The sequence below is a fragment of the Mustela putorius genome, unplaced genomic scaffold (genome assembly GCF_011764305.1).
Source record: "Mustela putorius furo isolate JIRA1106 unplaced genomic scaffold, ASM1176430v1.1 tig00537248_pilon_pilon_pilon, whole genome shotgun sequence".
Classification (NCBI taxonomy): domain Eukaryota; kingdom Metazoa; phylum Chordata; class Mammalia; order Carnivora; family Mustelidae; genus Mustela; species Mustela putorius.
The window spans coordinates 5,550,098-5,575,431 of record NW_025422387.1 but is presented as its reverse complement, the minus strand read 5'-3'; the positions used below and the strand labels follow the sequence as shown (position 1 = coordinate 5,575,431).

Below are 25,334 nucleotides of genomic sequence, written 5' to 3'. Positions count from 1 at the left end.
GGACATGAGTCACCTGGGGATCTGGTGGAAATGGGGCCCAGGATTTGCATTTCCAACCCCTCCCCGTCCAGGGACCACGCTTTCAGTAGCGGGATACTAGGACGTAGCGACACTGACATGAATAATGTAACGCTGACATCATTAGCCCGGACTTGGGCCACTGATCTCACAGTCAGCCTAAGGAAGAAAAACACACGTAAGGACGGATGTCCTACAGACATCTGTAAACAATGACCAACAAAAATACCTCCAAAAGGCCCAGGCTTTGCACCATTTTGCTGTCTGTTTATTTCAAGTTTACAGAGAAGCTTAAACATCTGTGGAAAAACACCAAAGGCTTATTTTTCTCTTAAATTCATGTACTTTTAAGTGATAAATACACAGTATTTAACTTTGTACACCTGATAAAAGGAAAATGCATAGTAGAAAGGATCAGGAATAAAACAGAAGCATCGGGCATTAAATCACAGAATAGAAAAGTCAGCAGTCCCACGAAACTCAGCCCATAAAGCTGCAAAGAGGATGGGAACCGACGACCTTGAAACCCTCTCTAGCACCTTGGAAGCAAGTGGAGGTCATGGTTCCTCCCCCCAGCAATGCAAAGCTCCCCTCTGGAAGATGAGTGAGAGCAACAGTTTGAGCCCGTGCATCTAAATGCTCAGGTGTTTGCCTCCTCGGTCCAGAAGTGCTTTGAGGATGGGAGCCCTAACTCACAGGAAAGGACAGACCCCTGGGGAGACAGCCTCTCCAGCCCCCAGAGCCAACAAGGGGCGAGCTACCGCTTTCTGGAAGCCCCCGGTAAGCCTGTGAAAGAGACGGGGGAAGTGGAACAGGGCAGAGGAAGATGGGGCAAGACCTTGTGCAGGCCCCAAGTTGCTTACACTGAATTGGTCCCACAGATGAGCCAACAATGGAAGAAACTGATAGGGAATCTTTTTTGCTAACCAGGAGAAGCTGCCCATGATGGCTTCTCCCCTTTCTGGACAGAGCCAGCTTCCAAAAAACCAAAGTTTGTGCTCCAAGAGAATGGTAACCCTACCGCTGTGTGGTACAGCGCTCTGCTTATACTTTATGCGGGGAGCACTTTCTTTGCACAGTTTTCTTTGGTGTTTCTTTGGAGAGGAGAAAAAAAAAGTTATGAGCCCACCCACCTAAAGAGCTGGCATTCCGCATGCGGAATCTTACGTGGGGAGTTCTGCAGTGGAAGAAATGGTCTTGCCCGATGCAGCTGCGTAAACAGGAGTTCTGCAGAGAGCTTGCTTCCCGCCCGCCCCAGGCGAGCCGCTCGGCCAGGCCAGAGTCCACACAGACAGGCTGGGACTAAGGACAGGTTGACTTGAACTACTGCAAGGTGCTGACTGCAAACCAACCGGACCCCATCTGCTCCCAGAAGGGGCGGCGCCCGCAACACAAACACGTGCAGGAACGCAACAGGAAGGACCAGGTCACAAAAAGCAAGCAAGCAGGACAGACCACCCTTCCTCCGACGGTCGTCTCTGCTCTTGGAAGCCAGCATTCCCTAATTCTGTACGGTCTGTACGACAGCAAGAAAAGTCTGGCTAAATGACAGTCAAGAGCTTACGAAAGTCTGTGGAAGCCAAGAACCCCCAGGTTCCGCGAGTGCGCTGGGCAGCGGGGGCATGAGGCCTCGCTCCTCTGTCTCTCTGTAAGAAGTCGTCCTATGATCAGACAGAAACTACAGGAAAGCATGTCCTCTGAGCCCAGTTACCAACACCATTTTCCCCAAGCCAGAGACCAAAAAAAAAACACTGGGAATCTCCCAGGCCAAAGGCCTTCCTGTTTTCTCCCCCTTGAACTTCCCACTCAGCCACCTGTGGCTCTGGAAGAAGTCACACTTGAACTGCAGTGAGAATTCCCAGTATGAGTCGGAAACCAAAAAGGTGAGCTTCTTCTGTCCGGGCTTTTGGCTTACAAAACAGAACTCCCTGTGCCAAGCCCTGGTTCTCTTGGACCCTGAGGACAGCTCTGCGTTTCCACAGTCTTCTCTATAGGGTGCCCCAGAGTTCTTGTGTGGATCCTCACAAAGCTTTGCCAGTAAGGACGATCATTTGTGTTTCCGTTGAAGCAGAGTATTTCCTCATTGGCCCTCCAGAAACTAAGTGTCTCACTGACAGCAACAATCAGCTAGTAATTGAGAAAACAAAACTTCAGCGGTCTCTAGGATATACAGGTTACGAACAGGCCAAGCTGCATGTTAATATACAGGCACAGATTTCATTGGCTCTAACTCTCAGCACAAGCCTGAAGCCGTGGAAAGAATCCTGGAAGCTCTAAATGATCTCTGAACTGCTCTAGAGTTCAGTCTAGTTAGAGAATTGAAAGTATTTTGTTTACTCGTAAGCCATGTAATGTACATGGAAGTGTAGGATTTCACCCTGAAGGTTTTGTCCTTTAATGAGAGACTGACCAGAGCTCAGTTAATATTTCAGAAACCCGCTGTGAGTGGCTATCAGCCCTTTAGGTGAACCCCCCCCCCGCCCCCCAGCTACCATGGAACGCCCTTCGAGGGGTGGAAAATCCCCTTTGCGAAGCAACTAAGCTTCAAGCCCTTTCCCTTTTCCAGACTACAACTCTACCCATAAAAAAAATCTGAAGTCCTTCTTACAAATAAGGTGCATCGAAGCTCCCAGCAGCTCCTAGGGCCAGCCCGGCCCTGACCCCGTGAGCCCCCAGTCCTGGAAGGGGCCACGGGCTTGGAGTCTGGGGCTTTCGGGGTTTGCAGGAGGAGTCACACCCCCTCTTCCTCTCCCTCTCAAACACAGCAACTAACTATGTGGTCTCAGCCCACACCGCCAGAGTTCCCTGCCAGTTTTTTTATGATTTTCAAACCCCACACACATTCACTTGGTATTATCTGACATGGTTCTGAGTTCACAATGAAGGATTTTTTGGCATAAAAACGTTTTAAAAAGCAATTGTCCCAAAATGCATGTGGCTTTGGGTCTGCAACTCCTCACACCTGCCCGTTCAGCCAGCCAGCGGCCAAGGTCGATGTCATGGAGTCAAGTCTTTTTTTTTTTTGTCCCCTTTAAAACAACAAAGGAAGAAAAACAAAACAAAACAAAAACACCAGAGATGACGGTCAAGGCTCTACACACGTGCTGGGTTTCCGTAGGACATGCTGCTATGGAAACGCAGGGTGCAGCCTGCATGCGAGGTCGCCAGTCCGGGCAGCTACTCCATCGCCTGGTCGGGCCGCAGAGGATGCATGCGAGCGCACGGGCCGGGGGCCGGGGCCCCCCAACTCTCGGCACGGGGACCGCCTTTCACAAGAGCACTTCCTCCTCCCCCACGGGGGGCGGGTCGGGGGCCCGGAGGCTGTCTTCGCTGCCTTGCTTCCTGCTCACCGAACAGAAAACCCACGTTAAGGCAAGGCTGCCCCAGCCTGAACCTGCGTCTCCCGCCTTCCCACACCACCTGCAACGTCACTGACTTGGCTTTTTCCTTTTAGAGTCTCTCCCCTTTTCTTGCCTATATGAGGGTTTCAGAGGAGACTTCGTATCCCCCTCTGTAAATGGCAAAGCAGCAGCATTTGCCAAAAATAGAAAGGAACTATAAAAATAGATGCGAACCTATCTGTGTAACACCCCAAATCATCCCACGTGTGTAGGGCGCAGCCAGCGAGGGGGCCTGTTCCTGGAGGTTTTTAGGTATCTTGATGTGTCTCCCCACCAGCCCCCACCCCAAGCTTCCTTCTTCAGGCTAAGGTTGAAGGCTCTTCAGTCACCTGTAGGTGAACTTCCCGGGGGGGGCACCTGGGTTTGGCCTGGCACAGAGCCAGCCTTTTGGAAACAGTGGTTAAGAGGACTGCCGCCTGCACACAGGCTCATGGGACACCTTGGATGGAGAGAAGGGCCCTCCTCTCGGTGATGTGAGGGGTCAGAGCAGAAGAGACCGAGGAGGTAGGAGGAGAGGTGTCGCCATGTCCCTGAGAGGTCACATCCTGAAATGCCCCCAGCCAGACGTGCCCGGGAGGACAGACACAGGCTGATCTAAGGAGCTGAAAAGGAAAATCCTTGAGAAGCCCAAATCACTTGGACCGCCAACAACAGGGGCCCCTTCTAAGGGAAGCCAGACTACGGTCTGCTGTGTGTCCCTGGCCAGAAAGGAAACTCTGTCCTGGCACAATGGAAGAGAAAGGGTGACATCTGTACACTCCTAAGAAGAAACCCCTCTCTGTTTCAAGAGCAGGCTCACTAGCATTTAGGTTTCTGCTGACGAAGAGGGGGTCTAATCTCCCAGGGAGGAGAGCTGTAACTAGATGTCCAATCCCGTCCTCAATTTCTGCCCTAGAAGTGCCTGCTTGGACCAGCGGGTGTAGCTGCAGGCGGCCAGCCGGCAGGCCTCGGACCCAAGGCCTCCAACAACTGAGTAAGCCCTGGGAACTCCAGGTGCTGGGTCTCTCAGACAAGCCGAGCACCCCACCAACAGCCTGAGGGCAAGAGAAGTAATCCGCAGGCCTTGCTGGGAATCTGGATAAGGGAATAAAGGAGTCAAGCCATTTGGGCCAATCTCTGGCACCTTGCGATTTTGAGCTCATTGAAGATAAAAAACAGATGGCCAACTAGCACACAGGCAGGAGGTAAACCCTACAACTTGAGATTGAAAAGAAAAAGTCCAGCCCATTAGGCTCCATCACCTCGGGAGGCTCAAAGAGTAGCAGGCAGCAGATAAGTGGGGATCCACCTGGCAGGAATGATGGCTAACTGCCACTTTCCCTGATCCTAAACTGTCCCCCACAGGCCCCTGATCCTGCACTGCAGCTGGCCAGTAATCTTCATCTCATGCATCAACTTCCACCACACAGAATGGCCGCGTGCTTGTATGTGAACACTTGTAGCGGCAGGCATTTGTGACAGCCAAAGTGGAGACAATGTCCATCACCTAACGATCGGAGGAGTACAAGGTGGTCTACCTGCACTACGAAATACCATCTGGCCAGAAACAGGAAGGAGGCGCCAATGCCTGCTACACCACGGATGAACCCTGGAGCACGATGCTGAGTGCGAGACCCCATACACAAAAGCTTACACGCTGTACAGTTCCACTGACATGAAGTGTCTAGAACAGGGCAACTGTACAGACACGGAGAGTAGCTTAGTGGCTGCTGGGAATGGGAAGTTGCTGGTGACAGCTGGGAGACAGGATTTCTTCTAGGGCTAATAAAAATGCTCTAAAACTGGGGAGCCTGGGTGGCTTGGTGGGTTAGAGCCTCTGCCTTCGGCTTGGGTCGTGGTCCTGGGGTCCTGGGATCAAGCCCTGCGTCGGGCTCTCTGCTCCACGGGGAGTCTGCTTCCTCCTCTCTCTCTCTGCCTGCCTCTCTGCCTACTTGTGATTTCTCTCTGTCAAATAAATAAAATCTTAAAAAAAAAGTTCTAAAACTGTGGTCTTAGTTGTACAAGTCAAAACCACTGAACCATGCCCTTCCAATGGGTGAAACTTACATATTATGTAAGTTACATGTCATATGTAAGTTATATGTCAATAAAACTGCTCTGAGAACATAAAAATGGTTTCCCAATTACAAAATTTTAAACGTCAAAAAAATTAATAAAAAATACATAGAAATGACTGTCTGAAGTTCCCAGTTGAGGACGAGGTAGTGAGTAGAGCTCAACAGAAGGAACCCTAGAATTTCCATCTTGCCACAGGCACTAGGGGGAAGAGAGGCAGCAGGGGTGCTAAATGTTTATCATTAGTCCACAGGGACAAAAACTCCCATCTGTCCTGGGAGATGCTGGTAATGCTGACAAGGCTTCGTGTTGAGAAGACAAATGGCCAAAGGGAAAAGATTCAGATGCACCCCGGGGACACAGGACTCGTACACTAATTTGCAGCAGGCGGGAAGGGAAGCTATTTTCTACGTCTTCACCCATCAGAGAAGAAAGGGGCGGATACTGGAGAGTCCCAGAACACTGCTTGCCTGATCTACGCTCTGACCACGTGGCCCCAAGGGCAGGAGCAGCCACAGGACCCCGTGACATAGCTTCAACGCCACTGACGTGCCCGGAGCATATGTGGGTACCAGACTGGGTCATGAGATCTGGGTGAATTCACAGGCATTCCAGGTGGAGCGCCATGCACCCGCAGCCCCAGCCCACATGCATGACCCGCCGTCGGGTCCAAGCCCCTGGATGACCCTTGTTTTTGTCCTAGGTCCAGAGGCCCCAGGGGAGCCTGGGCACAGCAGCCCAAGCTGGAAGGACCCTCCGCCTGGGTGGGGAGGCCCCGTGCTCTGCAGCTGCCCCCGCCCCCAGGCTCTGGCAGAGGCTACAGCGCAGGCAGGCAAGCATTACCTTGGGCTCAGACAGGGGCTCACACTCCCTGGTTGGTTTTTTGCTGGAATGGCCGGAGGGGAGGGAAAAGGAAGTGAGAAGGGACACTTGGGATCTATGAGATGCCTTTCCCCCACCCCAGAGACACTCAGACCCCCAACACCAGCTTCCCAGAGCTGTTGCCAGGGGGACTTTGAGCAGGGTGCCCCTGCTGTGACACACAGGGTCACGTGGGCGAGAAAGGCCTTGCTCATCCATCGCCGGGCTGATAATCCCACCATGGAACATGCATGCTTCTGGGCCACAAAAATTCTGACTCTCAAGAGGTCCCTCAGTTAAAGTGCAAGTCTCCCGGAGAAAGGCTGCCGCATGGGTTAGGCATCCACAAAAGGTGGGCTAAGTCCAGGTGGGGCGGGGTGGTGGCGGTGGTGGTGGCGGTGGTAAAACCAAAGGCAGCTGTTCTGATTTCCCCGTGTGAGCCTGGGAGACCTGGTCTAAGTCGTTCCAGACGCTTCAGCTCCAGGGATGGGCCCTGGGCAGAGTGCGCTGGGCAGGGCTGCCCTGTGTTCAGCCCTTAGCTCCCCATCCCAGAGGAAGGCAGGGGGCCACTCACGTGAGCAAGTTTCCAGGCGCCGACAATGAGCGCTCCTCCCGCCGGCTGCCCTCAAACGGGTTCCCGAAGGAGCGTTTCCGTATCATGGTCTTCACCAGGATCTGAAGGACAGAAGAGGAAGCTGGGCCACCCGGGGGAGACTCCAGGCAACCACCTCCCCTGCGCCACTCTACGAGAGCGATCTCCCTCTTCCTTTCTCTACCAGCCTCCCTGCCGCTCCTACGGCTTGTGGCTGGTGACAGGCCTTTGAGAGATCCCAGGCAGCATCCCTCCCACTGAGGACACAACAAAGCCATCACCACATCTGACTAGTCCATGTCCAAAACCGTTCATTCTGACATTCTGCTGTCTTAATCTTGTCTCAGTCTACTGAAGCCCCAGGCGGGTGCGGGGAGAGGGGGCGGCTCTGTGTTCCAGGAGAGGCCAACACTGTCCCTCCAGTAACTTGGAAATGTTGCACACAAGCCATCACTACACCTGCCTCGTCGCCCATCAACCCTGTCTCATCTTCAAACCTGGGCCTTTATTTTCAGTGAAAACTATCTGACCACTCCAACAAGAAAGCAACTGTTCTTTTCCAGGCCAAATTCAGGGGCTGCCACTTCTCTTTAAGCTGAAATAAGTGTCCCACAGTAGAACACTCACCATTTTAAAGTGTACACTTCAGTGATTTCTAGTATATTCACATCACCACCATCTAACTTCAGAACATTTCCATCACCCCAAAAAGACACCCCATTTCCCCTCCCCCCAGGCCCTGGCAACCATCAATCTATGTTCTGTGGATTGATTCATCTATTCTGCGCATTTCATGTAAACGGAAGCACACGGTGTTCAGCCTTTTGTGTCTGGCTTCCTGCACTGAGCCCCACGTTCTCAAGGCTTCTACGGCTTGAGGTGTCGGTGCCTCCTTCCTCTTTGGGGCCAAATGATGTCCCTTTGTACGGATACACCTCCACTGGGGGACATGTGGGACATTTTCACTTTTTGGCTCTTGCGGATAATGCTGCTCTGGACATTCGTGCACATGTTTTTGTGTGTGGACCTGTTTCCCACACAGTTTTCATTTCTCTTGGGTCTGTACCCGAGGAATTCCTGGATCACGTGATGACTATGTTTAACGTTCTGAGGAACAGCCAGACCGCTACAGTGGTCACACCATATGAGGCTGCCTACTTCTCAGGGGGCTGCATTTGAGTAGAGGATGGGAGACACCTGACGGGGTGTAAGGAGCTGAGGAAACACCCCAGGATGCTGAAGGCGGCCAGCCCAGAGGCTGCTGTGGTGTGAAGGAGAAGGGGCTGAGAAGTCCCAAAGGTCCATCCAAGTATGAAAGGCACTGGGGGCAGGCTGGTCCATTGTCAGTAGTGGGAACTTGCTCGTAGGCCCCCTCACCCATTCTAACATAGATGGGATCCCCAGCTTGGTTGGCAGATACCTGCCTGATCCCTTGGGAAGGGGCACCAGTCCCTCATCCTGTCCCATGGCCCCTACTCAGCTTCCCTCTGCCTCCCAATCAGGTCCTCTCCAAAGCCCAGACCTGATTCCCTTACTCTCAGACAAAACCTTTCACCCACAGGACTCTGGAACTTATCCTGCCGCTGGCCAGAGGGCCAAGGACAATTCTGGAGCAAGGGAGTGAATGAGATGTTTTTGGTGATGCTTTTGGCTGCTGCATCCTCTGAAGGAATAAGGAAAAGACCCCAGCCTAGGAGGAGCCGGCCCCCAGCCCCTCCAGCAGAACATGGTGCCTCTTCAAGCTATTTTCCATGTTGACAGAGCTTCTGAATTGTTTTATGTGTCTGCTACTAAGAAGAAATCTAAGTATTTAGAAAAACATGGACAGCGGTGCCTGGGTGGCTCAGTCGGTTAAGTGTACCTTCAGCTCAGGTCATGATCTTGGGGTCCTGGGATCAAGCCCAGAGATGAGTCTGCTTCTCCCTCTGCCCCCTCCCCCCGCTTGTGTGCACTCTCTCTCTCTAATACATACATAAAATCTTTAAAAAAACAAAACAAAACAAAAACAGTGACGTCCCAAAAGGTGGAAACACCCATCATCTCAAAAACGGATAAACGAAATGTGGCCTAGCCGTACCATGGTGTGTTATTCAGCCAGGAAAAGGAACAGCACGCTCCAACACAGATGAACCTCAGAAACACCGCGCTGAGTACAAGAGATCAGACACAGGAGACCACATACTGCGTGATTCCACTGACATGAAATGCCCAGGAGTGGCAAATCCAGAGACCGAAAACCAACCGGGGGTTGCCAGGGGCTGGGGCGAAGGAGAACAGAGTGACTGTTAATGGGCACAGGGTTTCTTGGGGTGGGGGGGATGAAAATGTTTCAGAAGCACAGAGGTGATGGTTGCCCAATATTGTAAATGTGATAAATGCCACTGTATTGCTCACTTTAAAACGGTTTGTTTTACGACACACAAGTTCTAGGTCATAAAAAAAGAAAACCACTGACTTAGACCCCCCCACGCAAGGCACTCCCCGTCCCTCCCTGGCCATGGCTTGTGGTCTGTGGTTCCAGGAGCATACCATTTCCTCCTCCATGCCTCTGCAGGTGTCGCTCCCCACGCCACTCCCTGTCCCCCGACAAGACCACCTGTCCTGCCCCTCCTGTGGCCTTGTCAGCTATCCCAGCCCTCAGGACCCAGCAGAAGAGGCTCTGCCTCTGCCCTCCTCTGCACAAGCCTGTCACCGTGTGAGAGCAAAGGAGGGTGATTTTTTTCCCCCTCCATCTTTCTTACAAGGCCAGAAGCCTCACAAGGGTTTGGGCTGTACCTTGAGCATCTCTGTGACCTTGTGCCTCACACACACTGGGTGAGTGGACCTGGACCTCCCCACCTTCGCCCCCACCCTCAGATGGCCGCAGCAAACCCCATTTCCTCCCTGGTGCCCACATTCCATTTTCCACGTGGGATCTTCCCAAGGCCAACTGGGATGGGGCTACTCCCCCGATTTAAACCCGCAGGTGCTCCCCACCCCTCTTGGGACCAAATCCAAATCTCTGCTGTGGCCTCATGTCTTGGGTGGTCTGGCCCCACCTCCTGCCCAGATTGCCAGGGCCACCTTCCCCCCACCTTCCTTGCCCTGCCTCAGCGGCCCTGGCTTTCTCAAAGCTTCTTGTGGGCCAAGCTTCCTCCCAGCAGAGGATCACCATGTTTGCTCTCCCCTCTGCCAGAAACACCCTTTACGCAATACCACCTCAGCCAGTAACACCCTGCCATCCACTCTGTATCTAGTCACTCCTTCCAGGACGACTTCTCCAACCCATCACCTTGGCCACATCCACCTCTTAGGGCTCCGTGGCCCCCCTTAGGGATACACCTTGCAGCCCCGGTGTTTTGTTGGTTGTTTGCCCAGCATCCGCCTCTCCAAGACCACCAGGCACACCATGTTGGTTTTGCTCATCCCTGGAACCCCTGTTCCCAGACCTCTAGGATCAGAGACCTCCTAAGAACACCCTGAGCCTAGAACAGAATAACCTGCGGTGGGCACCTGGGTCGGACACCAGCTGCCTCCCGCACTGTGGGTGCAGGACATGGATGAGAAAGACTGAGTGAGTGTGGGTGAGTTTTAACGTGAAGGTCATGCAGAGGCCCCAGGTGGGGCGGGAGGAGGGAGATGTGAATGGATGCCCCACCACGGGGGCTCAGGTTTTGGAAGGAGAGAGAAAAGTGTGTGGGGAAGCAGGAGGGAGAAGTGCAAAGCTGGGAGAGAAGGAGCCAGCACTTGGGCTCCCACAGGAGCAGTCACCTGAGGCCAGACACTGTGTCTTTGTGGAAAGTCTCACCAGCTCCTCCCAGAGCCTAGGGCCCTGCCTGCCTGCTGGAGCCAGCGGTAGCCAAACGCAGCCCAGGGCTTTCACGGTGGCCTTAGAGGGACGGCCAACTGGGCTCTGCCGCCTGGCCCCCAGGACCTTGAGAGTCCTACTCTCCTTCCTGGAGCTAGATGCCCTCCTGGGTAGGGGACTGGCAAGTGAGGGATTCCCAGAGTCTCCAAGGTTAAGCTTGAGGACTCCACGTTCTGGTCCTTTTTCCTAGGTCAGGACCCAAACACAAGGCCATAAAAGCACATGAATTGGGAGCCCCAGCCCCTAGCCCTGGGAGCTGCCCACACGGCAGATGTGAGGCAGGCTAAGCCATCCTCTCAGGAGACCGAAGATCCAGCCAGGTGGGAATTCCATCTTAGAGACCTCGGCTCCAGCTCCCGCCCCTGGCACCTGCGCTGGTCCTTCTCCTCGCCCTGTCATACTCTGAAAGCAGGAAATCCAGGAAGAGCAGGAGTCACCCCTCCCTATAGTCACAAAGAATCTGCCTGTAGACAGAACTAAAACTACAAGATGCAGGGGCCTCCTGGCCTGCTGTGTGACTAAGGCCCAGAGCCTGGAGGCTGTGAGTCAGGGACAGACCCAGCCATCCCCTGACTCTCAGGCCCAGCGTCTGCTGCTTGGCTGCCCGCCTGTGTCCCGGCCTGTCCTTGCCGGCCCGCCTCATGCTGTCCCTGCTCTCGGTCAGTGGTTCGGCCCGCCTTACCACGGTTGCCAGGCTGGGAATGTGTTTGACCGAGTTCTCGACCTCCTCTTCGGTCACCTCGACCAGCGTGCAGTTCTCGTCCTCCGATGGCAACGGCTCCGCCCCATGCCTCGTGACCCAGGGGTGCAGCTTCAACGAATGACAGGAGGGGTGAGGGGCAGGCGACTGGCTCCCAGAGGCCAGAGGGCGACACCAAGGCCCTGCCAGTGAGCGGAGCCAGGGAGGCAATGCACAAGGGCAGAGGTGGCCGCCTGAGGTCAGGCATGCAAGAGAGCTGGCAAGCCAGGCAGAGGGTGGGGGTGAGCGAGATGCAAGGAAACGTGGAAAAGACGGAAACAGAGAATGGGAGGGAGCCACCAGGCCGGGATGTGCGCCAGACCGCACTCTCCATGGGGCCCAGGTCTTGGCAGAAGTGACCAGAATTTGACATCTGCCTTGTACGGTTGCCCAAGGAGCACCCATCACCCCTCAGCAACCTTCCCTGATGCCCCTGAAAGGCTCTGCTGAGAGCAAGCAGACCGTCCCCATTTCACAGAAGGGGAAAGAGAGGCTTAGGGAGGCACAGGGAGACCAGTTAGAAGGACACAGTCAGGAGAGGACCCGGGCGGGGATCTTCCCCACCCCGCCATCATCCCTGGGGTCCAAGTCCTTATCTGGAGCCATTTGTTCTCCTCCTCCTCAAATCCTAGTTAACTAGATGCCTAGGAGCTCCTGAAGCAAACCTTTGGATTTCTGAAAGAGTCAGATGTGTGCATGTGGCACTAGTCAGGGTGTAGGGGATGCACAGGGCTCTCTCCTAACAGTGCTTTCTGCAAAAGGATGGAATTCAGCAGGCCAGGGACACGGTGTCAACCTGCTCACGAATTTCCTCCCATCCCCACTGAGATTTCTCAAAGGGATGGGCAAGGCCAAGGAAAGGATCTAGGACCTTGGCAGCCAGGGTGTGGAGCACACAGAGACCCCAGTCTGGTCTGGTCCAGGGAGGGTGAATGCCATCAGCCCAAGCCAACTGGAGCGAGCACCAGCTGCCCCACTGGCAGCAGATCCCACTGCCACAGTCACAGTTAACGCAAGTCCAAATCCTCCTCCCCAACTCCCACCACCACCAGCCCTCAGCAGCCCAGAGGCCCAGGGCATGGGAGGATTAACAGTGCCGAGAAGGGCGCAGCGCTGTGGACAGAGAGGCGTGGGGCCCGGCCGAGGCAGGGTTGAGCCAAACAATTCCAAGCAGAGGACACAGGCCTGGCCCCTGGTGCACACCCCATGGAGAGTGGTGGCCCTCAGGTACCTTGATTTCTGGCACCACGATCCTTGATTCCGGGTTCTTGTCCAACATGCGGGTGATTAGGTCCTTCAAGTCCTCAGCTATATCGGGCCTGGGGGATGGAAGACACGTTAAAGGGTGGGACACACACAAAGGACCGCCAAGGTCTTGGAGAGGAAGGTGAGTTGGGACAGAAAGGCAATACTCACTGATCTGGAAACTCCAGGGCCTGACTCTTGATCTTACTGTGTAAACACATGATCCGCTCGTCCATGAACGGGCACTACAAAAAGAGGTCAGGGACAGACTGGCCACTGAAGGCTGCCACATCAGTCTTGCATAGGCTGGCATCACTCCACGTGGGTTACAGCAGAGGAATAAATGCCCAGGAGCCCACTCTAGTGAGGGAGCAGTTCCCATGCCACAAGGCTAGAAGAACCAGGGATGTCCTTCTAGAAGGGCTAGAGCCCCTCCCAAGCACACTGTGGCTTTCCTCAGCAGCTGTGCTTTACTTTACCTACTTATACAAAAGCAAAGACTCCTCCACCCAGAGGCAGCCCCACCTGCTGGGTGAACAGTAATAATACTAAGAACAATATCTAAGATGTAGGGGCGACAGCAGTGATTCGTGGGGCCTTAACCTGGGTCAGACCTTGGACAGAGGTTTCTCAGGACCAATCTTCACTGGCTGTTCCCTCTGCCTGTAATGTTCTTCCCACCAACAATTGCATGGCTCGTTTTCCCCCATCACTCAGGTATCTGATCAAAGCTCACCTTCTCAGGGAGGCCTTCCTGAGCCCCTTTCTAAAGCAGACCACCCCCCACCTGCTGCCATGTGACTTCTCCTCAGAGCACCGAGCTGGATGTTATGTTACATTTGTCTTCGTTTACTGGTTAGCTCCCGCAGGGGAACATCAGCTCTAAGAGAGCAGGGAGATTGTTGCTGGTTTTGCTTCCTGCCGTTTCTCCAGTGCCCAGGAATACCCCCGGTGCAAAGCAGGGGTTTGATAAATACTTGTTGAATTAATGAATGCTTGAATTATATCTGCCGATCCTCTCAGAGCCTTAAGAAATCATAAATATTCTTCTCATTTTACAGAAAAGATAAAAACAGAAGCTCAGAGAGGTCACATGTGTGGGAAGCATAAAGCTGGGATTTTGACTCTGAAGCCCATTCACATGCCACTTCCCAGGTGACAAATCAGTGCTTCTCGGTGGTGGAACAGACCTGGGAGGAACTCAGGTACAGTGCCAGAAAAGGAACTTTTATTTGGGGTGCTCGGAATGTGGGAAAAAGTCACAGAATGTCACCTGGTCCTTTCCTGTCCAAGGAAAATTCTTTCATTAAAAGCAGTAACTTGGTGGCGCCTGGGTGGCTCAGTAGGTTAAAGCCTCTGCCTTCAGCTCAGGTCATGATCTCAGGGTCCTGGGATCGAGCCCCACATTGGGCTCTCTGCTCAGCAGGGAGCCAGCTTCCCTTCCTCTCTCTCTCTCTGTCTGCCTCTCTGCCTACTTGTGATCTCTGTTAAACAAATAAATAAAATCTTAAAAAAAAAAAAAAAAGGCAGTAACTTGGGGGGCATCTGGGTGTCTCAGTGGGTTAAAGCCTCTGCCTTCGGCTCAGGTCATGATCCTGGGGTCCTAGGATCGAGCCCCGCATCGGGCTCTCTGCTCAGCAGGGAGCCTGCTTCCCTTCCTCTCTCTCTGCCTGCCTCTCTGCCTACTTGTGATCTCTGACTGTCAAATAAATAAATGAAATCTTAAAAAAAAAAAAAAAAAAAAAAAGAGCAGTAACTTGAATTAAGAGTTAGGATTACACAGGTGTACCCATCTGACAGAACTCATTAACCAGTACACTTCAGATCTGTATATTTCATTATATGTCAATTTTACCCCAAAAAGGAAAAAAAAAAAAAAAAGAAAAGAAAAGAACAACAAACAAATACTGAGCTCTAGCTAATGACTACATTCTGAAGCAGCGTCTGGAAGGAAGTGTAGAGATGTTAGCAACTTACTCTGGAATGTGTAAAAAAAAATAAAGACAGGTTGAAGATGGACAGACTTGTGATAAAACCAATACAGTGAAATGCTGATGGCAGAAACAGCTGGTGGCTGCGTGGGTGTTTCCTGCAGTCATTTCAACTTTGCGATAGGATTGAAAATTTCATCAAATATTGGTGGGGAGGACATTATGAACCATGAGACCGGTTTCTTAAGCTTTCCTCCATAAAAGCACAAGTTCATGAAAATGAAAAATCTGTGCTTCTACTGTTCACATAATTTAATGTGAACTTCAGAATAAAAAACCAAAGTTCCTAAACATAATAATAAGAGACGACCACAAAAGAACAACGACAAAGAGATGAGACCGCATTCCCTCGGTCAATAACGCCAAATGGATTTTCACGCCCATTCCAGTTCTGTCCCCCCAACAGCTGCTTCTGGGAACACACTCTGCTGAGAGGAACATCAAAGCAGCCCTGGGCTCAGGAAGAAACGGTGCCAGCGGCTACTGACTTGTGATGTCTGTCTGGGGAGCCGGAATAGGGAGAGAGGTAGCGCCTCTGTCATCCTTGCGCCAAACCCGTCAACTATTTACAACCTCTGGAGCTTCTGTCAATCCTTCGTGTTAACAGATCATTTCCCACAGACTGGACTATCCTATACAGGTATGCACATGTGGACAAGCATCTTTTATTCACATTCAGGTCTAACTGTGGTAAACTCAATGACTAAGTACTGTCCCCCCACCGGGGCTGCCCAGCGACCCTCAGCAGGCAGGACAACCCACCCCGTTACCTGGCCAAACACAAAGCAGTACAGCGTCACGCCCATGGCCCAGACATCCAAAGCCTGCAAGAGAAAGAGCTTCGTGTAAGGGGCCAAGAAGCAGCGAGGGTTGTCTACGGCTCCTACGCAGCCAAAAACGAAATCAAATCCTTCAGCTTTTTTCTGAGAAACCACCCAGTTCTGATTCCGGATCCTGCTCCTGGCCGCTGGGTGAGCACATGACCCAAGCCCGGCCAAGTGATTGGCTTAAGGATAGGAGCATGTCCCAGGCCTGACCAATGAGAGCACCACTCCCCGCCGCCCGCCATAATGGTTGGCTCAAGGATAGGCACATGACCCGGGCTGAGCCAATCACAGCCAATCCCGAGATTTTTCAGAAGGCTCCTCAGAAAGAATGCTCTTTCTACTGAGGTAGGTAAGCTGATAGGGAGGAGCCTGGAACTGGGGGTACCCACCCACCTGGGCAGGAAACCAATTCAAGGAAACAGCTGAAAGATGGAGAGATAGATTCTTGTGGGAATCCCGTTATTTAGCCAAACCGGAAGCCTCTCTTCATCTACAAGATCCAGTGGATTCATTGTTTAAGCCAGTCTGGGTGCGATTTTTGCTATTTAAAGGGAAAGGACCCGATCACAAGCAGAACTCATCATCTCGGACAGGTCCACACCTACCTTCCCAGAGAAGATCTTCCGGGTCTCCGAGAGTGACTCCGGCGCCATGAAGGCGGGGGTGCCGACGGTGTTAGAAAGGAGCGCATCGCTGCCCTTGAACTCGTTGCTCACACCAAAGTCGGCAATCTTGATGTGGCCATCTTCTCCCACGAGCAGGTTGGAAGGTTTGATGTCCCGATGGATGATCTTCTGGTAGTGTACTGAGCGTGGGGTGGACACCAGATGGGAGAGAGGGGGCAGGAGAACCATGTGAGAAGCTCTGCGCAGCCCCCAGAGCCCAGAAACACAGACACTGACCCGGCCCCCAAGCCCTTCCCAGCCTTATCCTCCCAAACCTACATACCCTCAGCTTTGAGAGATAAGGGGGGGGGGAGGGGGACTTTGTTTAAGGAAGTTACCCCATCTTCAAAAATAAGGAGTGAAACATCAACTGACAATAACAGTTAGTAACCACCTGCTCTACTCTAAGTCATGGGGGACGACAGTCCCTGGAGCGTTTTTGTTGAGCCTGGCTGGCTTCCAGCTAGAAGCCTCCCGACTTGTGACAAACATATTTTCGTTTACTAATGCCAACACTCAACCTGTTCACCACACCAACAATGACTGGAGCGGGTCCAGTGGAAGTGTGGACTTCCACAAGGTAGGACTGGGCACTTCATTAACTCCTTCCTGCCTGGATATCAACCTATGGGAGAGGACATGGTCTCTCTTCCTATGGTCTGGAAGGCCCAACTGCATTTCTTTGCTGGTGGTGGTGACGACGATGATCCCAGTAATAGGGGCACCAGCTCCATTTGTTGAGTGCCCCACCTGGGGCCGAGCCCTGTGTTAACTGGTTCCCATTTTCCCCATTTAAATCTCCCAACGAGGGGCGCCTGGGTGGCTCAGTTGGTTGGACGACTGCCTTCGGCTCAGGTCATGATCCTGGAGTCCCGGGATCGAGTCCCGCATCAGGCTCCCAGCTCTTTGGGGAGTCTGCTTCTCCCTCTGACCTTCTCCTCGCTCATGTTCTCTCTCACTGTCTCTCTCTCAAATAAACAAATAAAATCTTTAAAAAATATATAAATAAATAAATAAATAAATAAATCTCCCAACAATGCGCAAGGGGAAGAGACAAAATGTTTTACAACCAGAAGCAGAAAGGACACCTGTCAGTCAGAACTACTGATATGTACTGGCTGATTTCCACCCTGGTGAGAGATGCTTTATTCCCATTTTACAGATGAGAAAACTAAGGTAACAGGAGACTAACAGGATCCCCATCCCAGGGTTGCTGGGTATAAAAGTCAATGCAAATACAGCCCCTAACAGCACCTGGTATACAAAGAAAGTCCTGGGGCAAACAATCATTATCAATATGACTCTTAAATTTTTGTGGCAGAAAGCAGTGTTTCTGTTCATCGGGAGCATAGCTTTCTACAGCTGTCCAAGACTGCATTTCAGACGATTCTGCTTCCCACCCACCTGCTGCTTGCACTCCAGGAGGGAAATTCCACTTTCCCACTTGCCATCCGCTAGCTGGGATGCTAACCACCCCCGGGTGAGAATCCTCCCACAGGCCCCCGCTTACGGTACTCTATGCCTTTGATCAGGTCCTGGAAGTAGAAACGGGCCTGGTCTTCGGAGAGTGGTTTGAGGGTGGGCACTTCCATCACAGGCCTGGAGGGTCACAAAGCAAAAGCAGACACCCTCTCTCACCAGCAGAACCAAGCATCGCCTCCCTTGAGAAGCTCTGCAGCTTGAGAAGTTTCAGGCATCCTACCTGCCAGGACAACGGGATACTCACCCTTGGTTGACCAGTTCAAACACTGCAGGGAAGAGAAGGGGGTCAACTGTTACATTGGGAAATTGGAAATCCATCTTCCTCCTCCTCCCCAATCGCCCATAGAACACCAAGAAGCACAGAAACTAGTACTGGGGCTGGAGAAAGGAACAATCCACTGAGCCAAAGCTGGTCAAGGTCCTGCAAGGTGCTCCCCGGTCTGGCTGTTATTTTTAGTCCTCAAAACAGCCAAGGACCCCCTGGCCAGGGGAAAAAAAAAAGCAGGGAGACAGGAGACAGGTGGGGATGGCTCATGGGATCCTTTCTTCTTTCCGCTCATATCTTGGAGATTCCAGGGATACAACTGATACTAAACTATGTTCTCTTAGTCACACCCAGGTTCCAGCCACCTGATGCCATAGAACAGGTCTATGGGGACACAACCCAACATCTGTTTACTTAGGCACAAAGAGGGAGCCCCAGAGGTCTTCAGGACCCTAGCAAAGTTTTGATTCAAGAAACAAGAACATGTTTCAACAATCTCTCCCATATCCTCCACATTGCCAGGCTATGTCAGGCCACAGACGGAGAACGCTTATAGATTCTTCCAACTCCTCAATGCTCTGCGGTCAGCTGGGCCTCAGACTGTTTCCTGTGACTCCCAATCCAAAACAAGACTTGAAGGGGGGTGGGGAGGGGGTGGAGATTTCTTCAGCACCTCAAAGGCCAGCTCATCCCACGATTCCTAAACAAGGCCTTTTCTTGACACATTCATGCACGACATGCAAATGCCTCCCACCCTGCCAGCTCCTTCCCAGCACTGTATGTGCGGGGAACCCCTGCTCCAAACCACCAAGTATTAGATAAGCTGTGTCCAGGGAACTGCACAGGCTTTTGTTGTTGGTTTGGTTTTGTTCTTCCCATTTTAAAAAACTGAAGTGAGGGGCGTCTGGGTGGCTCAGTGGGTTAAAGCCTCTGCTTCGGCTCAGGTCATGATCCCAGGGTCCTGGGATCAAGCCCCGCATTGGGCTTTCTGTTCAGTGGGGAGCCTACTCCCCACCCCCCACCCCCGCCGCCTGCCTCTCTGCCTACTTGTGATCTCTGTCAAATAAATAAATAAAAATCAAAGGCAATGGCACTGAAGGGAAGGTTTCCACGGACAGGAGCGCTGGTCCTTTCAGCTCTGGCCTATCCCACCTTGGTCATGGAAGACTTAACTTTCCAGGGGTGCTTCATGAATTTCTGTGCTTCCTCCCGAGCACGGTCACTTGGTTGGCATTGGAGGAAGCTAGCCTATTGAAACAGGTCTGTTTTCAGGCACTCTCTCACGTAATTTTTTTAAAGTTAACCTATCTAGGAGCGCCTGGGTGGCTCAGACAGTTAAGCATCTGCCTTCGGCTCAGGTTATGATCCCGGGGTCCTGGGATCGAGGCCACATCGGGCTCCATGCTCAGCAGGGCGTCTGTTTCTCCCTCTTCCTCTGCCACTCCCCCTGCTCATGGTCGCTCGCTCTCAAAAAATAAATAAAATCTTTTTAAAAAATAGATAAATTTAACATATGTGATGTTATTTGCTGTGTAGCTTCTAAATTGTTTCCATAGGAAGATTTTATAAGTTCTAAAATTTACAAACTAACTGGGAAAAAAAAAAGTTTCTAAAATTTGAACATGGAATGTACATTAGATCTCTTAGGGAACTGGTGTTGACTTTCTCAGATGTAATCATGGTATTGTGATCACACAGGAGAACGTCCCTATGTGCGACACACACTGAAGTACTCAGGGGCTGAAGTATCAAGATGTCTGTCTGCTACTTTACATTTTGGATAGTTCATCAAAAATAATATAGAAATGGATGGGTGGGTGGCTAGGGAAATAAAGCAAATCCGACAAACATTATTAACTGTGGAATCTGGGTAGGAGGTATACAGGGACTCATTGTACTATTCTTCCAACTTTTCTGCAGAGGCTTAACATCTGTCAGAATAAAAACCTAAGGGGCGCCTGGGTGGCTCAGTGGGTTAAAGCCTCTGCTTTCAGCTCAGGTCATGATTCCAGGGTCCTGGGATCGAGCCCCGCATCAGGCTTTCTGCTTAGCAGGGAGCCTGCCTCCCCCCCTCTCTCTGCCTGCCTCTCTGCCTACTTGTGATCTCTCTCTGTCTAATAAATAAATAAAATCTTTAGGAAAAAAAAAGAAAAAAGAATAAAAACCTGAGGCAGGGAAGAGGAGCGGGGAATGAAAAATAACGTGTTCTAAGCTACAACACGTCCTTGGAACTGAACCATAGCAACTGAGGAGAAAGTGAGCTCTGAACTGTTTTCAAACCAAACCCACTCAAACCAGACCCCACATAATCACTCCTTGTGCAACAAAGGATCATCCCCGCGCACATCCAGCAGACTTCTGGATTCCAGGCTGGCTTGTGCCCACTCCCCTCACCTCCTAGATACCCCTCCCACTGTCCTCTGTACCCACTCAAAATGTATAGGCTCATTTGAACACCCATCCATGTCATATTGCAAGGACACATGACCTATCATGCATTCCCGGGCCCAGTCTGCTATCTAGTTTTGAATCCTAATTCAAAATCCTAATGTCCTGTTTGGAAGTCCTACCCTTCCTTCCTTCATCAGTATCTACGCTCTGAGTTGACAGAGGGCTGTCCCATGTCCTCACCAATTTTAAAAAAATCAGGTCTCTGAGGGAACACTTGCGTCCTTTCATTTCTTTGTGCAGTGCCCTCCAAGGCTGCACGTGCCCCACCTCAGGCTCTTCATCCTCATCCCCATCCCCTCTCCCTGGTTTCCTCTGTCAAGGCCACATTTTCCTCAAACACTAAGCTCTCACCAGCCTCAGGGCCTTTGCACCTGCACCTTTGCCAGGAATGCTCTTCCCCACATGTAATAGGACGGTGTCTTTGACATTCAGGTGCCAAATCATCACCTCATATGTGAAGTGGCCCTCAATCCCTCTCTCTCAGGTTCCTATTTAACCTTCTTCAGAGGATCAATCTGAGGTTAACTGGTTTATTCCCTGACTAGAATTATCAGCTTCATAAGAGTAGGAGCCTCATCATTCTCATCCACCACTGCATCCTTAGTGCCTAGAACATACCCAGCATTAGCATGCGCTCTGTAAGTATTTGCAAGTGAATGAATAGGACCTCCAGAGAAAGTCCCAGCAAGCACTCCCTTCCACCTTCTGCTTCAAACCAGAGCTGCAGCCTCCGGTGGGGCTCACTGTGGGGCCCAGCTCTGGCGGGAGATGCCAGGGACAGGGAATGCTGGCGAGAACCCCTGGGCTTTTGCAGGTTCAGCTGCCTGAGTCAAGACACCGGACGGCAAGGGCTCTCTTACCCATGTACAGATGGTCCTCATTGGGGTCATCCAGGACCTGTTGGCACAGCCACACGGAACAGGCCGGAGATGAGGAACAGGGGAGAGGAAGAGAGAGAAATGATATGAGCAGGGAGGAAGCATCCACATGACTGCACTTGCCAACAGGAGGGCGGTTCTTTCCGCTGGTTTTCCTGGTCAAGATGAAGGGCACAGGAAAAAACCCAGTGTGCAAGATCCAAATGGCCATCTGGAAAATAGGCACCTTCTAACCCAATCCTCAAGGGTCCAAGACATCTAGAAAAGAGGTTATAAAAGGGAGGGGCCAATTCCTCCCCTGGGAAATGGGGGTGCCCGGCTGGCTCAGTCCATCAAGCAAGCAACTCTTGATCTCAGGGTCATGAGTTTGAGCCCCACACAGAGAGGAGAAATTACTCAAAAACAAAACAAACCAAATAAAAAATAACTTTAAAAAAAAAAAATCCCTCCCCGGGGAAATGTCTCAGCTTCAGTAAGAATCCCCAGGAGACAGCAGACTGATCCTCAGGGTAAAAATTCAAGTCCTGTCTGGGCTCTTCCAATTGCTCCGTAAAGGGCCCCCCAACCTCCTGACCCCTTAAGAAAGGACGTCCCCCTGCCTGGAACCACCATGGCATGTCCTCCTCCTCCTCTCACAGCCACCCTGCTTTCACCTTGTCACTTATGTCTATCTTGTCCCTCTCTACAAACGGCTGTATCTACCGGAGTTGCCTCCGTGGTGCCCTGTACAAGACAAGGCCCATAGTCCGTGCTCAGGAAATGCCTGAATGTCCATGTCCATCTGAGGAATGTCTGAGGTCTGTCCAAGAGGCAGGCTGGCAACCAGTCTTGTTGGGTGGACAGATCAGAAGCCACAGGGCAGTGGGGACCAGGGAGATCCCACCAGGACCCAGAGCCACTTGCTAACCAAGTGTCCTTGAGTTTCCTCCAAGATGGCTGACTTCAGCATCAGCGACCTGAGACTATGAAACTCAGTGTCACAGGTGGAGGCAGCCAGCAGCCACCATCCTTCTCCTTCTCTCCTGCCTCTTTCCACATCATCTTCACCTTCCCCAGTCAACCAAGATCCACAGGACGAGAGCTCTAAGAACGAGATGCACCCTAGGCAGAGGCCCAGGGCAGCCCACCTAGAGCCCCTAAGCCTTGCCCTGTCGAGAGAGTCAGACGCAGGGCATGGCATACCTAGAGCCCACACTGGACAAGACTCAGGAGGGCATAGTTGCTAACCCTCACACCCATCAAAGAGCAGGCAAGTACCCTCAGATGACACCGGCCCTTTGCACATGCTGTTCCATCCTCTGTGATGCTCTTCCCTGTCCTTTCCCTACTATCTCCATCCAGGGAACAACCAGGGTCATCTCAAACATCCCTTCCCATGAGAAGCCTTCCTCCGCTGCTTGGGCTGGTGGGCTACTTGCAATCCATGCTCCAGCACTACCTCCAACACCCACCCAATTACATACTTGATCACACGCCATTTACAAATCCTGTCATCTAGGCCAGAGGTGCCCCAAATGTGATCTGGGAACTTCTAGGGATCCCCAAGATGCTTTTAGGGAGTTTATGAGGTCAAAACGATTTTCACACTAAAACTAAGGTAAGTAGCACCTGGGTGGCTCAATTGGTTAAGCATCTGCCTTTGGCTCAGGTCATGATCTCAGGGTCCTGGGATCAAGCCCCGCATCAGGCTTCCTGCTCAGTGGGGAGCCTGCTTTCCCCTCTCTCTCTGCTCATGCTCTCTCTTCTCTCCCTCTCTCTCAAATAAATAAAAACAAAATCTTATTAAAAAAAATAGGGGCACCTGGTGGCTCAGCCATTAAACATCTGCCTTCAGGGGCGCCTGGGTGGCTCAGCAGGTTAAAGCCTCTGCCTTCGGCTCAGGTCATGATCCCAGGGTCCTGGGATCGAGCCCTGCATTGGGCTCCTTGCTCAGCAGGAAGCCTAGGCTCCCTCTCCCACTCCTCCTGCTTGTGTGACCTTTCTCACTGTTCACTGTGTCTCTCTGTCAAGTAAATAAATAAAATCTTTAAAATAATAGTAATTAGTAGTAAAATAAATAAAACTAAGGTAATAGTTGCCCTTTCTACTCTCACCCTTTCCTAGTAGAGAAACAAGAAACCACATGGCATGCAAAGTCACCATAGGCTAAAAGCAAGATCAGATACAAGGATCCAGCCATCTTCTAGTAAGCCAGATGTTAACAACAACAAAAATTTACAAAAATGTAAAATGCTTGGGTGGCGCAGCCCATTAAGCATCTGACTCCTGGTTTCAGCTCAGGTCCTGATCTCAGGATCCTGGGATCAAGCGCTGAGTCGGGCCCCGCGCTCAGTGCAGAGTCTGCTTGGGACTATCTCTCCCTCACCCTCTGCTCCTCCCCACCATGCTTGCTCTCTTCCTCTCTCTCTCTCTCAAATAAACAAATAAATATTTAAAAAAAAATAAAATGCAGGGGAGCCTGGGTGGCTCAGTGGGTTAAAGCCTCTGCCTTCAGCTCAGGGCATGATCTCAGGGTCCTGGGATCAAGCCCCACATCGGGCTCTCTGCTCAATGGGGAGCCTGCTTCCCCCCTCTCTCTGCCTGCCTCTCTGCCTACTAGTAATCTCTGTCTGTCAAATAAATAAGTAAAAATCTTTTAAAAATATATAAATAAATAAATAAACAGCATGTAAATTTTTTCAGGAAATATGCTTATTTTTCATAAAAATATATAATGGAACTTCTGTTGTTTTTACGTGAATTAATAAATAATTTTTCAGTTTCTCAGTTTTAAATCTTACTATGGCAAATAATAATAAATACAACCCACATAAGCAAAACTTTTTTGGGGTCTTCAATAATTCTGAAGCACATAAAGGAATCCTGAGACCAAAAACTGTGAGAACTGCTGATCTAGAACAGAGGATGGAAAAATACAGCACACAAGCCAAATCTGGCCCTCTGCTTATTTTTTGTAAATAAAGTTTTATTAGAACACAGCCATACCCATTTGTTTACATGCATATGGTTGCCTTTGTGCTAAAAGCACATATAACACGGAGAAACGGACCCAGATCCAAAGACAAAAATGGATAAAGGACACGTCTTAGTAGCCCTCTGACCTTCAATGTCCTCATTTGTAAATTGGGACTAATAGTCTTAGGGAAGGGTGAGGATAACATGAAAGAACAGTGGTGAAAGAACCTGGAGCAATACTACTACTCGGTCCTCCAACAGCCGCTTAACCTGGCCTGGGTCTCCCTAGAAACCAGCGGCGCCGCATTTGGGTAGTAACAGAGCTGGGCCTAGACAACCACCATTCTCGCCTCCCTCCTCCCTGGCCCCCCCAGCTCACCTCCACCAGCTTCACCACATTGGGGTGGTCTAGCTTCTTGAGGATGGCGATCTCCTGGTACACCTGCTCAATGGGGCCCCTAGGCTGGATGCAGCCGCCAGGGGCTGGCCGGGTGCCTCGGGGTGGGGGGCGACCTGGAGGAGACACAGACCATCCCAGGGTCAGGGCAAAGAGCTTTTCCTCTACAAATGGGGGGAAACGCAAGGGAGGGGGTGTCGGCAGGGCCAGAGTGGCTGACGCCACCAGGGGCCGTAAGTAGCCTGTTCCTCTCACCTGTCTCCTCTGCTGTTGACACTCAGTGAGGCTGGAGACCCAGCCCCCTTGCTCAGCTTTCTGTCCCCTCCTTCCCATGCCATACCCCAGGTCACAGTGACAGGAGTCTTTGAGGCCTCTACCCGGGTACTCTACAGGGGACACCATTCAATGAGATCTTCTCTGTCATATCCCAACCCTGCACCAAAGAGCAAAGGTGCGGCCCACCAAACTCACGTGGAAAGCCCGCCTGTCGGATCAGCTTCTTTTTGGACAGCACCTTCATCGCCTGTGGGATAAAAGACCCCGCATCTCGGTTAAAATGGAGGAAGGGAGAGGGAAAGTTCCCTCTACTCCTAGGCCTGCCAAAGCTCTTGGCACCCGGGTGGCTTCGGGACAACGTAGTGAGCACTTCGTCATCACAGTGGCTT

At 51.7% G+C, this 25,334-nt stretch overlaps 1 protein-coding gene across 6 annotated transcripts in view; it reads right to left on the bottom strand.

Moving 5' to 3' along the window:
* Nucleotides 1-264: 264 nt before the first annotated feature.
* CAMKK2 (calcium/calmodulin dependent protein kinase kinase 2) overlaps nt 265-25,334 on the bottom strand; it is a 47,356-nt gene continuing 22,286 nt past the window's right edge. For 3 of the 6 annotated variants that reach the window (XM_045073701.1, XM_045073700.1, XM_045073705.1), the window contains exons 5-17: nt 25,141-25,192; nt 24,652-24,785; nt 21,300-21,336; nt 17,968-17,989; nt 17,752-17,840; nt 16,182-16,381; nt 15,520-15,573; nt 12,930-13,003; nt 12,745-12,832; nt 11,457-11,585; nt 6,910-7,010; nt 6,318-6,360; nt 265-3,360 (exon numbers count right to left, since the gene is read on the bottom strand). In XM_045073701.1, coding sequence (XP_044929636.1) covers nt 3,196-3,360; nt 6,318-6,360; nt 6,910-7,010; nt 11,457-11,585; nt 12,745-12,832; nt 12,930-13,003; nt 15,520-15,573; nt 16,182-16,381; nt 17,752-17,840; nt 17,968-17,989; nt 21,300-21,336; nt 24,652-24,785; nt 25,141-25,192 — 1,188 coding nt within the window. In that variant the 3' untranslated portion in view covers nt 265-3,195. The remainder of the gene's footprint in view (nt 3,361-6,317; nt 6,361-6,909; nt 7,011-11,456; nt 11,586-12,744; nt 12,833-12,929; nt 13,004-15,519; nt 15,574-16,181; nt 16,382-17,751; nt 17,841-17,967; nt 17,990-21,299; nt 21,337-24,651; nt 24,786-25,140; nt 25,193-25,334) is intronic. The other 3 variants (XM_045073703.1, XM_045073702.1, XM_045073704.1) reach the window with 3 other exon arrangements.